This window comes from Hylobates moloch, unplaced genomic scaffold (genome assembly GCF_009828535.3).
Source record: "Hylobates moloch isolate HMO894 unplaced genomic scaffold, HMol_V3 SCAFFOLD_10, whole genome shotgun sequence".
Classification (NCBI taxonomy): domain Eukaryota; kingdom Metazoa; phylum Chordata; class Mammalia; order Primates; family Hylobatidae; genus Hylobates; species Hylobates moloch.
Window position 1 is genome coordinate 105244267 of NW_026652285.1, and position 15384 is coordinate 105259650.

The window sequence follows — 15384 nt, forward strand, 5'->3', positions numbered from 1 at the left end:
AATCCCGGATGATGCGTGTTTGTTTGTAGCATGGTTTACTGAATATTTTAAGCTCTCTGTTGAGACCTGCTGCTCAGAAAAAAAAAAGATTTTTTTCAAAATATTACAGTACAGTTCAATGACACTGAATGCATCCATATTGTTGCGCAGTCTTCACCACATGACTTTTTTTTTGAGATGGAGTCTCTGTTGCCCAGGCTGGAGTGCAGTGGCATGATCTTGGCTCACTGCAACCTCCGCCTCCCGGGTTCAAGCAGTTCTCTTGCTCAGCCTCCTGAGTAGCTGGGATTACAGGCACATGCCACCATGCCTGGCTAATTTTTGTATTTTTAGTAGAGATGGGGTTTCACCATGCTGGCGAGGCTGGTCTCAAACTCCTGACCTCAAGTGATCCACCTGCCTCAGCCTCCCAGAGTGCTGGGATTACAGGTGTGAGCCACTGCGCATGGCATGGCCCTATTTTAAAAATTTTTTGGAGACAAGATCTCTCTATGTTTCCCGGGCTGGTCCTGAACTCCTGGGCTCAAGCAATACTCCTGTCTCAGCCTCCCAAAGTGCTGGGATTACAGGCATGAGCCACAGTGCCTGACTAGGTAATTATATTTTTAATATTTTGATGCTGGGTGCGGTGGCTTACGCCTGTAATCCCAGCACTTTGGGAGGCTGAGGTAGGTGGATCACCTGAGGTCAGCAGTTGAAAAACCAGCCTGGCCAACTTGGTGAAACCCCATCTCTACTAAAAATACAAAAATTAGCCAGGCATGTAGCCTGTAGTCCCAGCTACTTGGGAGGCTGAGGCAGGAGAATCACTTGAACTTGGGAGGCAGAGGCTGCAGTGAGCCGAGCTCGTGCCATTGCACTCCAGCCTGGGCGAGAGAGGGAGACTCCATCTCAAAAATAAATAAATAAATAAATAAATAAATAAATAATATTTTGAGAAACTGCCATACTGTTTCCACAGTGGCCACACCATTTTACATTCCTCTTTTTATGTTTTACACATCTGCTGATCGGTGAAATTTCTACAGAGTAGCTTTTAACTCTGAGCACTATACTTCCTTTGACCCTAGACTTCATGTCAAAACATCAGTAAACTGTCACAGAAGGTAGTAATAATGTGTATTCCTGGAAGCCATTTCTATATGGGATGACCAGTGATAACTATTAAATTGAAATGACTGCAAGCCACACATGCAGTCCATTCAGTCCAAACTAAATGCATTCTCAATTCAACTTCCCCTTAGTCAAATTCTCCAAATGCCTGTGACTGCTCCAGTGTCTCCCAACACCAGGGGACTTGTGATAGAGGGCAGGTCCCATGGAAAGATTCAGCAGGCTGGGCATGGTGGCTTATGCCTGTAATCCCAGAACTTTGGGAGACGGAGGCGGGCAGATCACCTGAGGTCAGGAGTTCGAGATGAGCCTGGCCAACATGGTGAAACCCTGTCTCTACTAAAAATACAAAAATTATCCGGGTGTGTGTGGTGGTATGCCTGTAGTCCCAGCTACTAGGGAGGCTGAGTCAGGAGAACCACTTGAACTCAAGAGGTGGAGTTTGCAGTGAGCTGAGATGGCACCACTGCACTCCAGCCTGGGCAACAGAGCAAGACTCTGTCTCACAAAAAAAAAAAAAAAAAAAGAAAGAAAAGAAAAGAAAAAGAGACAGCAGTTTAAATTGCAGTTAAAATCTTGTGTTTTCAGTTTTTATAAAAACATGCCTATGTGAATACAATGATAAGGGACCTACCAGGGCCTTCAAAAAGTACATACAATTGAGGGAATCTGATGCTTAAATTGTATTAGCTTTATTATAAATTTCCCTCTGCCTGGTACATTTTAAAAAATATTTATTTTAGGAATATAACTCTTTATGAACAGACTTTGAAATTCAGTACTATATGTATGTAATTTAATCTTGCTTCAGAATGACAAGTTGGTTAAAAGGGAGACTATCCTTTGGAACAGGTTGTCCCACTAGGAAATAAAAAGAAAATTGTGAAACATCTGCATAAACCCCATCCCCAGGTCCCCATCATTTGCCACCCAGTGTTAGAACTGTGTGGGAGTATTCTTGGACCTGGATGTGGGTGTGTGTATGGTCCCTGATCGGGAGCAGGCTGGTGAGCCCTGGCACAGCATATGGCTTCCATGAGGCTCTAAGCTCCCCAAGCTGGGACGTGGCTACTTCGCCCTTTCTTCCAGGTTGTCATGGGCACTGATGGTCACCAGGTGGCGATGTTGCCTAGGAGGACGCTCTGTTGCCATCTCGTGGCCAAAATTCAACACTACACCCTTCCTCCCGCTCAGGGTGCAGGAATCAGTTCCAGACCAGGGAATACTAAAGAAATACCCACTGTGTGTGCTTCACAGACTGACCTAGCATCCCAGGAGGGAATATTCAGATTCTGGGACCCGAAGAAAACTTTTTTTTTGAGGTGAAGTCTGGCTCTGTTGCCCAGGCTGGAGTGCAGCGGCATAGTCTCAGTTCACTGCAGCCTCCGCCTCCCGAGTTCAAGTGATTCTCCTGCCTCAGCCTTTTGAGTAGCTGGGACTACAGGTGCCCGCCACCAAGCCCGGCTAATTTTTTTTTTTTTTTGATATTTAGTAGAGTTGGGGTTTCACTATGCTGGCCAGGCTGATCTTGAACTCCTGGCCTCCAGTGATCTGCCTTCCTCAGCCTCTCAAAGTGCTGGGATTACAGGCGTGAGCCATTATGCTCCGGTGCAAAGAAAACATTTTTGAAAGCCCTCCTTGTCTTCAGTTAGTAGAGGATCAATATCCCCCCACCCAGGCCCCACCACAGAAGGGCCTCCCCAGACAGTATTAAGTATTCAAGGCCCCAGACAGAAGTCAGGTGTGGGGGTTGTGGGGTGGCCAGAGTGTCAGGCCCCCCACCCCACGGGATTTGGCCCTGTCAATCCGCCAGTAGCCCCTTTTTTGCCTTGGGACACCTCATCAGACAGGACAGCTGTGTGATGTTCCCCACATCTACAATCAGGGAGCAGGGGCTGGGCTTCAGCTGGATGCTGGGGCAACTGAGGGCTGGGCCTGGCATGTCCTTAGTGCTTGAGCTGGGACCATAGGTGGCAGGGCACGGTGGCCCCGGCCACCCCCTAACTTCCACATCGCTTGCCCCTGCTGCCCAGGGAGGATATAAGCCTGTGTGGACCTAGTTGAGAACACACTCTGTGACTTCCCGGGGTCTGGAGGCAGCGGCTGGGGCCAGCAGGGCCGACTGCAGGGAAACGGTTGAAATGCGCTGGGCTTCGTTTTTCCTGGAAGCCCTCATTACCTGGTATTACCTTAGGTGTGGATTGCCTTTATTCGCCTGCTGTCTGTCTCTGCCAATCAAATGTGAGCTCCGTGAGGGCGGAGAGGGGCGGTCCTCTGGGCTTCATCGTCTGAGCCCAGCATAGGGTCCAGCACATTGCGGGGATCATTTGGTAAATGGATATCTGAATGGCTGCTGTGAAGTGATCGGTCTTAGTTCAGGCTACTAGAACAAAAATGTCATAGACTGGGGGGCTTAAACAGAAATTTATTTCTCGCAGTTCTAAGGGCAGGGAAGTCCCAGGTCAAGGTGCGGGCAGATACAGGGTCTGGCAAGGGTCCTCTTCCTGCCTGGCAGGCGACCGCCTTCTTGCTGTGACCTCACACAGCAGAGTGGGGAGAGCACGCACCCTCGTCTCCTCTATGAGGGCACTAATCCCGCCACGAGGGCCCCGCACTCGTGACCTAATCATCTCCCAAGGCAGCAACTCCTAATATCAGCTCAGGGAGTTAGAGTTTTAACATATAATCTGGAGAGTGGGTGGGGACAACACTTGCTGCAATTCAGCCACCCAGGCTGGGCTGTGACATTTACACCATGGGCCCCCAGTGATGGTCAGTACCTCAAAGAGGACCCCCAGCCTGGAAATGGGTGGTCTCTGGCCCCATAGGAGGGGTAACGAATGAAGGGGGGAGGCCTGATTTATAGTGAGTGAGCTCCAGTAACTTAAAAGAAGAAAACCTGACCTGCTCATGCTAGAAAATGTTATGACTCGGCCGGGCGCAGTGGCTCATGCCTGTAATCCCAGCATTTTGGGAGGCTGAGGCAGGTGGATCATGGGGTCATGAGTTCGAGACCAGTCTGGCCAACATGGTGAAACCCCGTGTCTACTAAAAATACAAAAATTAGCCGGGTGAGATGGCATGGTCCTGCAGTCCCAGCTACTCAGGAGGCTGAGGCAGGAGAATTGCTTGAACCTGGGAGGTGGAGGTTGCAGTGAGCCAAGATCATGCCACTGTCCTCCAGCCTGGGCAACAGAGCAAGACTCCGTCTCAAAAAGGAAAAAAAAAAGTTATGACCCAAAAATGAATTCTAGAAATGCTCTGGAAATTCAAGGACTCGTTGATCTGTGTTCATCTCCTAAGGTGGCCATAAGAAATCGCCACACACTGGGTGGCTGAAAACACAGCACAAATGTCATTTTCAGAGTTCTAGAGGCCAGCATCCAGTAGCAAGGTGACAGTAAGATCCCATTCCCCCCCCCCCCCCCCCACTCACATCACAGGAAATTAAACATTTAAGCCGAAAAAATGTTCAAACCAAGCAGGGCAGTGCCCACACACAGAAGTGAGGCCCAACGGGTGATGCAGACTCATCCTCCCTCCTCGTGCCAACAGCAGCTCAAAGCTTCTCAATGGCAAAGCTTCTGCCAGGTCCTTGGCTAAGGCCAAGATTCAGCCTAAAACCCAAACTATCCCCGAGGGGCCAACTCCTCGGTCCCTTCAGCAGGAGGGTCCCTGAGTCTGGAAAGAGGAGCTCAGCTCCAAGGGGTGGTGGTGGAAGATGCACCCTTCTGTGTCTTGTGCCAGGGGTCCCCACCTGTGGGCAGCAAGCCACTCAGGTGCAGAGGCAAGAGACCGAGGGCACGAGCTTTTCCAGTATAATAAAATATATAAAATAACAAGAGTTATACTAGGTATAGACCATAGATATTATTATATATAAGTATCACTAATTATTAGTTTGTAGTAATTACTCTTTATTCAAATACGATAATAATCCTCGCTCTACAATCACAACCTAGGAAAAGCCAGGCCATACAGAGATAGGAGCTGAAGGGACATAGTGAGGAATGACCAGAAGACAAGAGTGCGAGCCTTCTGTTTTGCCCAGACAGGACCATCAGAGGGCTCCTTGGTCTAGCAGTAACGCCAGCGTCTGGGAAGACCCCTGTTGCCAAGCGGACCGTGGTCTAGCAGTAGCATCAGTGCCAAGGAAAAGCACCCGCTACTTAGCAGACCTGGAAAGGGAGTCTCCCTTTCCCTGGGGGAGTTTATATTCCTTTCCCTGAGCAACAAACGCTGGTTGCAGCACCCAAGCGTCCTTCAGGAGCTCCGAATCTCTCCCGTGTGGAAGTGGCGCATAGAGGCGGCCCCCCCCCACCCCCAGTGTGCCCAATCCAGCCCATAGGAAGTGGCTAGAGCTGTAGTGCCCTTCTGTCCAGTGGGATGAAATCTGCCACCCCACAGTGGGGCAAGATGCGAGAAGGATGCTGCATTTGTCTGTTTTCTGCTGTTATAACAGAATATCCTAGACTGGGTGATTCCTACAGGAAAGACATTTGTTTCTTGTAGTTCTGAAAGCTGAGAAGTTCAAGGACACGATGGCAGCATCTGCTAAGGGTCTTTGCATTCTTGCTGTGCCATAACATGGTGGAAGGCACACATGCAAGAGGACAGGAGAGAGAGAGCCGGAGAGAGCATGCCTCCGTAACAAAGAGATAAGCAACTCACTCCCACAACAGCGACATTAATCCATGCATGAGGGCTGAGCCAACATTAATTATTCATGAGGGCAGACAAATGAAGTTTCCAACACATGAAATTTGGGGGACATTTTCAAGCCGTAGCATATGCCCTGAATCCAGGCAGAGAAAGCGTCCCCTCAGTGCACATATACTGTCACAGCTGCCTGCTCTGAATGCTGCAAGGTTTTGGAGAACGTTAAAGCTACTTCTTTTTTTTTTTTTTGAGATAGAGTCTCACTCTGTCACTCAGGCTGGAGTGCAGTGGCATGATCTCCGCTCACTGCAACCTCCACCTCCTGGGGTCAAGCGAGTCTCCTGCCTCAGCCTCCTGAGTAGCTGGGATTACAGGCATGTGCTACCACACGTGGCTAATTTTCGTATTTTTAGTAGAGACAGGGTTTCACTATGTTGGCCAGGCTGGTCTCAAACTCCTGACCTCAAGTGATCCACCCGCCTCAGCCTCCCAAAGTGCTGGGATTACAGGCATGAGCCACCGCTCCCAGCCAAAGCTACTTTTTAACTGGCTTCCTGATCTTTCTTGGCCTGTCTCTGCTCCCAGCCTGGCCTTACTGCTCCTGCCTCTGACCTCCTGCTTTGGATCTCAGGCAGGACCAAGTCTAATCTCAAAAAGCTTGGTCTGATGCCCTGGGGTTGGTCCCTTGTCTTCCCCTCACATCCAGCCCCTCTCCTCACTTCCTGTGCACTAAGGGACACTCCTCATCTGACAAGCCTTGATTTAGTGTCCCCATGACCATGCCCTGACCTGGGGCTCGATTGAAGGCTCAAATAAGTCAAGTGGCCTCATTCAGTTGTTCAGTAAATACTTCCTGAGCACCTGCTCTGTGCTCAGCCCCATGCAAGGCAGTGGTGACGGTGGGAAGACAGTGGTGAATGAGACGGACATAGTCCCTGTCCTCAGAAAGTTGCCACTCAAGTGGAAAAATAAAAAACAAAAACAAAAAATAGTGCTTCCGGCTCCATGATGCAGTGGGTTTGGGGCCTTGGGCAGCGAGGATGACACCAAACTAGTGTTTTGGGGTCAGGGAGGATTTACCAGGCAAAGTGAAGTCTAAGGCAACAACCTAAAGGGAAGGAGTAGTTAGCTGGGTGGTGGGCCAGGGATGCTGGGGAGTCACTGGAGGCGGGGACAGACTGCGATCTCATTCTAGAAAGATCACTCTTGCTTCAGTAAGGAGCAAAAATAGAGCAGACAAACTAGAGGGTCAATATTGCAGGCTGGGTTCACTAAGGTTCCAGGTGGTTTGGAATCAGCTTTCCAAGTTCAGAAACTCAATCTCTTCAATACCCAGAGGTGGGAGTGCCATATTTAGCAAATTAAAAAATCACCTAGCTAAATATGAATCTCAGATAACACATATTTAGTATAAATATGCCCAAAATATTGCATGAATTCAAATTTAACTGTGTTCAATATTTTATTGGCCAACTCTACCAACAGTGACCAAGTCTTCATGACTGTCTTATGTGCACCAAACTCACAGGGATCTGATGTAAATACACCAATTTATTGATTTACAATTGCAGGCAAGGTTAAAACATACATGTTATTCAGATTCTCCTTTCTGGAAAATGAAACAATCAGAAGATTGGTGAACATGGAATGAGGACAAAAGGACACAAGGAATTTTGAAAGGAAATTTCATCTCAAGGCACGGTAAATTCTGGAGAATCATCCTGGCCTCCCTACAGAGAATCCTCTTTGGTGACAGAAAGTGCAGGTCCCCGCTGGAGAGGGCAGGTCAGGGACCACCGGGTCCTCGCGTGCAGCTCCCTGTGGAAATACGTGGTTCTTCTAGCTCAACCATCATCACCGCACTCTCAGGAGGCATTCTTTCAAAGCTTTGGGGCTCCTGACCCAGCCTTCCAATTATAATACAATTACAATACAATATATTTCACATTGAGGTTACACTTTAGAATGTATTCAGTGGGCTGAATTCACGCAGCTATTTATTCTGCCTTCTTAAACCCATCGAGAGCAATCAGGTACTCTTCTGATTAAGAAATCACAGGCTGGACACGGTGGCTCACACCTGTAATCCCAGCATTTTGGGAGGCCGAGGTGGGCAGATCATGATATCAGGAGATCGAGACCATCCTGGACAACATGGTGAAACCCCATCTCTACTAAAAATACAAAAATTAGCTGGGCGTGGTGGCGCATGCCTATAATCCCAGCTACTCGGGAGGCTGAGGCAGGAGAATCGCTTGTACCAGGGAGTCAGAGGTCGCAGTGAGCAGAGATTGTGCTACTGCATTCCAGCCTGGTGACAGGGCGAGGCTCCGTCTCAAAACAAACAAACAACAAAAAGAAATGACTTTAGGCAACATAGTGAGACCCCGTTGCCACACACACACACAAATACAAAATTAGTCGGGTATGGTGGTGCATGCCTGTAGTCCCAACTACTCAGGAGGCTGAGGCAGGAGGACCACTTGAGCCAGGAGTTCCTGGCTGCAGTGAGCCATGATCACACCACTACACTCTAGCCTGGGTGACAAGAGGGAGATTGTGTCTTTCAAAAAAAAAAAATCACTTCAGAAACTTGGGGTACCCATACCCAAAGGGTCACTTGCTCTTACTAATTTCTAGCTGTAATGCAAGTGGCATGATCATAGCTCACTGCAGCCTCCAACTCCAGAGCTCAAAGGATCCTCCTGCCTCAGCCTCTTGAGTAGTTGGGACTACTGGTATGTGCCACCACAGCCGGTTAATTTTGTATTTTTTGGTAGAAATGGGGTCTTCCCATGTTGCCCAGGCTGGCCTCCAACTCCCGGGCTCAAGTGATCCTCCCGCCTCAGCCTCCCAAAGTACTGGGCTTACAAGCGTGAGCCACTGTGCTGGGCCATGATTCTCATCTCCCAATATTCTCAAACAAACCCAGTCCCTTCATCTCTTGACTGGATTATGCAGTCTCGGAGCTGGTTTATCTGAATTCACTTTCGCCCCCTTTGATCTATTCTCCACACAACAGCCAGAGAGGTCTTTTAAATGCATGAATGGGATCACTGCTCCGCATAAAACCCTTCAAGGGGCCAGGCGCGGTGACTCACGCCTGTAATCCCAGGACTTGGGGAGGCCTAGGCAGGCGGATCATTTGAGGTCAGGAGTTCGAGACCGGCCTGGCCAACATGGTGAAACCTCGTCTCTACTAAAAACACAAAAATTAACGGGGCATGGTTGGAGGCGCCTGTAATCCCAGCTACTCGGGAGGCTGAGGCACGAGAATAGCTTGAACCAGGGAGGCGGAGCTTGCAGTGAGCCGAGAAAGCGCCACTGCACTCTAGCCTGGGCGACACAGCGAGATTCCTGCTCAAAAAAGGAAACCTTCAGGGGCTCTCCACGGCACTGGGAAGCAGCCAGCCTGACGGGTGGACCCTTTTCGTGGGTGCGGGTCTCTGACCTCGGTCGGCCTCGGACCTCATCTCCTCCCTGTTTGAGGGGCCACACTCCTCGCTCCGGGGCTTCGCAGCAGCCCTGGGCGCCTACCGGACAGACGCTGTTCTCCCCCCCGGGTCTTAAGTAGGGCCCAGCACACAGTAGGCGCTTAATGTCAGCCTGCCTAACAGACAAACGCCGGCGCTTCGGGGCTTTCTGTGGAGGCAGGGCGAGTTTTTACAGCACAGTTCTCCCGCGCTCGCCTTTTCCACATCCAGCTCCGCGAGGACCCCCCGCAGGCGCGGTTAGAAACCTAGTCCCGAGGTGGCTGCAGGAGCCTGGGAGAAGAAGCGCCAACACAGGCAAAATCCCACGCCCACCCTCGCCCGGAAATCAATTCTCAGCCGGGACTTTTTCCCACCCATGCAGGCGGGCCGGAAGTCTGCCTTTGGCCCGCCCCCGAGCTGTCATTGGGTGGAATACCCAGAAGAGGGCAGGGACGTAGTCAAATCCTAGTTCTTTATTGGTTAAAATGTATGGAGCTGGAGGAGAAGGTGGGACCTAGCGTCCTCCGGACTTCTCATTGGCTCAAAAAGCTCGCTCGGCCCTCGGATTCTCATTGGCTGAAGTCGAGGGAGGTTGGTGTCTTATTATTCTCCGGGTCCCTCGCTGGCTAGCAGGAGAGACCGGTGCTTGCCCTGCCCGGTACACTAACCCGCTTCATTTTAAATAAAAAGTCGAGGCCACGGCGGTCGTTTTCCCGAAGCCATGGGGCCTCCCATGGGCCACTTGCTCCCCGAAGGCCCTCGAGTCTTGCTGAGCCCGGGGAGTTAGGATGACGCGAGCGGTGAGGGAGCCCGGAACGATTCCTTCGCGAAACAATTGAGGCGAGGCCTTTGGGAGCACTTTGTGGGACGGACCATGGCGGGCCCTGCCAGACGCGCAGGGATGGCGGCGGAGGCGGCCGATCTGGGGCTGGGGGCCGCCGTCCCCGTGGAGCTGAGGCGGGAGCGACGCATGGTGTGCGTCGAGTACCCGGGCGTGGTGCGTGATGTGGCTAAGATGCTGCCGACGCTGGGCGGCGAGGAAGGCGTCTCCCGGGTAAGAGGCTGGGAATCTCTGTGTTGGAATAAGAGCTCGGAGTCGCAAAGAAAACGAGCACCCAAAGGATTTCTCAGCAAGGGAAATTTAGCAAATTTACTTATGCAGAAGGGTGCTGCTCGCTCTTCTGGCCGCTGCAAGAGAGCCAACAGAACAAAGGAGGGAAGGGTTTTTGTTTTTGTTTTTGTTTTTTTGTTTGTTTTTCAGGCGGAGTTTCGCTCTTGTTTCCCAGGCTGGAGTGCAGTGGCGCGATTTTGGGTCACTGCAACCTCCGCCTCCCGGGTTCAAGCGATTCTCCTGCCTCAGCCTCCAGAGTAGCTGGGATTACAGGCGCATGCCACCACGGCCGGCTAATTTTGTATTTTAAGTAGAGACGGGGTTTCACCATGTTGGTCAGGCTTGTTGGAAATAAATTTTGGATGCCGCAAAGAAGTATCAGCACTCTGGCAAAAAGTTTTCTCAGCAAGGCAAATTTACTTCTATAGAAGGGTACATCTTGCGGATGGAGCAATGGCGAGAGCACACCAACAAGGGAGGGGAAGGGGTTCTTATCTCTTACACAGCTACTCTCTACTGCTGTGTCTTTCCCATATTGGCTAGGGTTGGATCGCACAGTCTAAGCTAATTCCGATTGGTTATTTCAAAGAGGGCAGGGGCACAGGCCTGAGTGGTGGGGTAAGTAGTTTCGGTGGGAAGGATGGTTACAGAGCAGGTGACTCAGGATGACTAAGGACAGAGCAGGTGATACAAGCTAGGAAGGGGTCGTTTACTGAAACTAGGGGCGAGGAGGCGTAAAGAACGAGGGGTTAAACTTTAAAATGGAGAACAAAGAACAGGGAAGCTGAACGTACTGACATTGGTTCTTTAAAATGGAACTCATAACTCATTGTGTTTATTAATTTTCCCCTCTTGAATTTAAAGGAAGGTAACAGGCTAAAATCTTTGAAGAGGAATTTACTGTGTCCTACAGGCTGATCTCGAACTCCTGAGCTCAGGAGATCCACCCGTCTTGGCCTCCCAAAGTGCTGGGATTATAGGCGTGAGCCACCGCGCCCAGCCTGGAAGGGGTTTTTATCCCTAACGCAGTCAGTCCCTGTTTTTGTGTCCTGTCCCTACTGGTTGGAGTTGGACCACACAATCTAAGCTAATCTCAATTGGCTATTTCAAATAGAACAGGGGTGTGGGTTACAGTGGCGGGACGAGCGGTTTCGGTGGGAAGAATAGTTTCGGCGGGAAGAATAGTTTCGGCGGGAAGGGCAGTTAAACAGAGCGGGTAACTAAAGGCAAGGAGGCAGAAAGAACAAGGAAGTTAGACTTTGAAGATGGAGAACAAAGAACAAGGGAGTTGAACAAGCTGAACCTTTGAAGAAGAATTCACTGTATCGAACAGTTTCCCCCTCCCGATTTTCATACTACTTTCTCTTCAAACCTTTTTAGCATGTCTTGACTTTGCTGTTCTTGGTTTTCTAAAAGTAGAAGTTTGTCTGAATAAGGCGGGGGGATATTGGAGGTTGTAGTGAGTGCTGTCTCCGTAAGTCTTTGTATTAACCCTCAGGCACAGGGTATGATACAACATCCTACGAGAATAAACACGTTTATTACAATGGCAAGGGAGATAAGGATCGAGGACATAAGACCTTTCCACCTGCCGAACAATCTTCTCATTAGATCAGTGAAGGGATCGTTTATCCCAGAATTTTAAGCTAGCTCATTGGATAAAGCAGTAAGACCTTGCAGTGCCTTTGTTATGGTTCCGTCAGGAGCAGTATTATTGGGGATAAAAGTACAACACTGGGTTCCAAGCATGACACAAACGCCACCCCTCTCTGCTAGTATCATTTCTAATGCTATTCTATTTTCCCAAGCCATTTGACTGGTGGGTCCTAGTTGTTCAACTGTTCCTTTGATAACATTCCTAGTATAATTAACAAATTGTTGCTGGTTGTAATAGATGTAATTTATCCAATCTACATTTTTATTTATAGTTAACCACCAGAAAAACATAGACTCAAATCCTGCAGCTATTTGATTACGAGCCTTAAATTCATCAGGTACCCCTCGGGGAACTCCAGTGGCATCTATATAAACATGAGGGTCAGAGGAACCGCGGGGGGCATCTCTTAATCTACGGTGCCTTGTTTTTACTTCTTCTGGTTGATGAAATGCCAGAGTGAAAGAGATGGCCAATTGGATCAGAGCACAAGTACCGCTGCAGTTACTTGGCAGAGTATCCAGTAATGGTCCACCACAGTGCCACCATACATCTGCTCAGGATGAATGATTAGGGGCAGATTCATGGGTAAGCTCTTGGAAGGGCTTAAGCTCACTGCATCCTGTTAGGTCCCCAAGGAATGCCAAATTTTCCTTGTCACAAGAGGCACAAAGTAAAATTGGCATTGGGAGACGGAAGCTGGATAGCCCTCAGGGGCTGAACTGCAGGGTGTCGAACCTCAGGGAACAGCAGAGAGAGAGCTCAGCACAATTTATCACCCCAGGCTGTGGGGTCCCGGAAAAGAGCTACCATACAGCCCATGCCCACTCAGCTGGAGGACCATCCAAGTGGAAAGGGGACAATCTGGGTCTCTGGTCTACCGTGTGCACAAGTGTAACAATCACTTTTGTTTAAAGTGCAGACGGGATATTTAATCCATTCCATCCAGGCGTTTGCGTCTCAGTACCCTGTTTCAGTTGCTAGAGTTTGCTTTAGGTCTCTTACTTCTACAACTGCTACTTTGGCTGGGTCGTTGTGGAGACGGGAGGGGAACGCTGGGCCTGATATGTTTGGGGAGAGCGTTGGGTCCCATACGTTCCCTGGACGCTGGGTCTGGGTTTCTTCATTGTTTTTAACCGCCGATGGTCTAGTCAACCTTAGAGGGTTCCTATGGGATCCCGTCCTGTAACATCTGCTCCTAACCCATACCGTCCAAATACAGAGGGTTCTTGGGCCATTGTTTGGGGATTATCTATAATTAGCAATAAGGGGTTACACTGCAGTGGCTTACAATTTGGTGGAGTTGAACCATGGATAAGTTAGAGTTTTTGTTTGACTTTCCGCAACTTATTTAAAGGAGGGGGGTTGGCTGTCCACCTCCCATATTGGTTGGTCCACCAAACATTTGCCCAGTCAGCACAGGGGCCCTTTAAGGCTCCATACTTACACTTGTTTGACTCTCTGCGATATGGACATACTTACCTACATTGGATAGCTGCCTTTGAGCTTGTTCGTATCTGCACGGGGTAACTGAACAAGGGTCGAACTGAAGGGTCAAGGGATGGTTAGCCTGAGTCACATTGATGACAAGATGACCTTCTGTTGGAAAGAAAAGGAAAAATAAACAAGTGATTATTAAGCCCTTTTTAGGGTTAGATTGGTAGGGGTGGGTCCCGGGGTGACAGCCCATTTTTCCCTGTCTGTGGACATTACTCCTTTCACCTGCGCGTAGTGTGCTCATCCCTTTTCAGCCGTTCGGATCGCTGTTTCAGTAGTTAAGAGTACCAGATAAGGCCCTTCCCAAGCTGGTTCAGGTTTTCCCTCCTTCCAGCTTTTGATGAGAACGTGATCCCCAGGCTGATGCTGGTGTGCTGGAAACTCTAGGGCTGGCGTCTGTGCTAAGAGGCCTTTAGTCCTGAGGGAAGAAAAAGTGGAGGATAGACCAAGTTTATAGTTTTTAAGAAACTGATCTTTTGTTTCAAACATAGCAATGGAGTGTAGATAAGGCAACCCATATAGCGTTTCATAAGGGGATAAGCCAACATGTTTCTGAGGGGCAGCTCGGATTCTTAACAAGGCGATGGGAAGGCATTTAGTCCATGGCAACTGAGTCTCTAAGATTGATTTGGTTAAGTGACTCTTCAGAGTTTGGTTCATTCTTTCCACTCTTCCTGATGAAGGTGGGTGCCAGGGAGTGTGGTATTCCCCTGCTATGTCTAGTACTTGGGCTAGTTTGTTGATGACATGTGCAGTGAAATGAGTTCCATTATCTGAATCAATATTTTCTATTAATCTATTAAACCTGCGTATAATATTCTCAATCAATGCTTTAATTACATTATTAGCAGTTGCACTTAAAAAGGGAATAGGTTCCCTCCAGTGCATAAGCTGATCTACTATCACTAATAAGTACTTTAGGCAACCAGTTGGGGGCATTTCGGTGTAATCAATTTGGACACTTTGGGACGGTCTTAACCCTGGACTCCTTTCCCCAAGGAGTGGTTTTCTTAGGGTCTGCTTATTAGTCTTTTTGCATATTAGACAACTATCTGTAACTTGTCTTTCCAGAGTATAAATTCCTGTACATCCCTAAACCCTGAGAACTGCATCACACATGGCTTGGGGTCCCCAGTGAATTTCTTGATGCAGCCGAAATAAGACTTCTCTCATGAGGGGTTTGGATAACATTTCTCTTTGGTCTGGTAACACCCATTTCCCTTCAGAATTCTCTTTGGCCCCTATTTTTATTAATTTCTCTTTTTCAGTGGAAGAGAAGATGGGAACTGCGGTCGGGGGAGGAACGCAAGGGATTAGGTGAAAAGTGAGCGTTTCGGAGGAAATGGTAGCTTGTTTGGCTATTTGATCTGCAACGTTATTCCCTCGACTTTCACAAGAAAGACCTTTCTGGTGTCCTGGGACATGGACAGTAGCTATTTCTTCTGGCAGCTGGAGGTTACCTAATACTTGGGTGATTAATTCCTTGTGGACAAGGTCTTGGCCTTTGGTATTAATGAGACCTCATTCGGTCCAAATTTTTCCAAAGGTATGAGCTAGCCCGAAGGCGTACTTGGAATCAGAATAAATAGTTCCTTCTTGGTTTTGCAAGTGCTTTAAGGCTTGATTCATTGCAAACAATTCACGTTTGGGCGGACCAATGATTGGGCAGCCTTCCTGACCCTCCTTCTGCAAGGGCTTTTCCATAGACTACTGAATATCCATTGTGTCTTTTTCCTTCAGTTACCCGGGAAGAGCCATCTATAAATAAGTGCTGCCCTGTTTGAAAGGGGTCTCTCTTACATCGGGCCTGAATCTAAACACTCGTGCTCAGGTCCTTTTAGATTTGGATTCCCTGTTAGGAAACCTGCTGGGTTAAG

General features: G+C 49.0%; 1 protein-coding gene and 1 long non-coding RNA gene across 2 annotated transcripts in view; one reads left to right on the forward strand and one right to left on the reverse strand.

The window, feature by feature from the left end:
- Positions 1-7303: 7303 nt before the first annotated feature.
- LOC116474295 (uncharacterized) lies at positions 7304-9332 on the reverse strand. The gene is made up of 2 exons (XR_009215287.1): positions 9224-9332; positions 7304-7590 (listed from the first exon to the last, which is right to left on the reverse strand). It is a non-coding gene; the product is annotated as an uncharacterized LOC116474295 (long non-coding RNA).
- Positions 9333-9866: 534 nt separating this feature from the next.
- Positions 9867-15384, forward strand: part of GTF3C5 (general transcription factor IIIC subunit 5) — a 28073-nt gene continuing 22555 nt past the window's right edge. Inside the window, exon 1 of the mRNA XM_032165509.2 lies at positions 9867-10299. Within this exon, the coding sequence (XP_032021400.1) occupies positions 10120-10299 (180 nt within the window). The 5' untranslated portion in view covers positions 9867-10119. The remainder of the gene's footprint in view (positions 10300-15384) is intronic.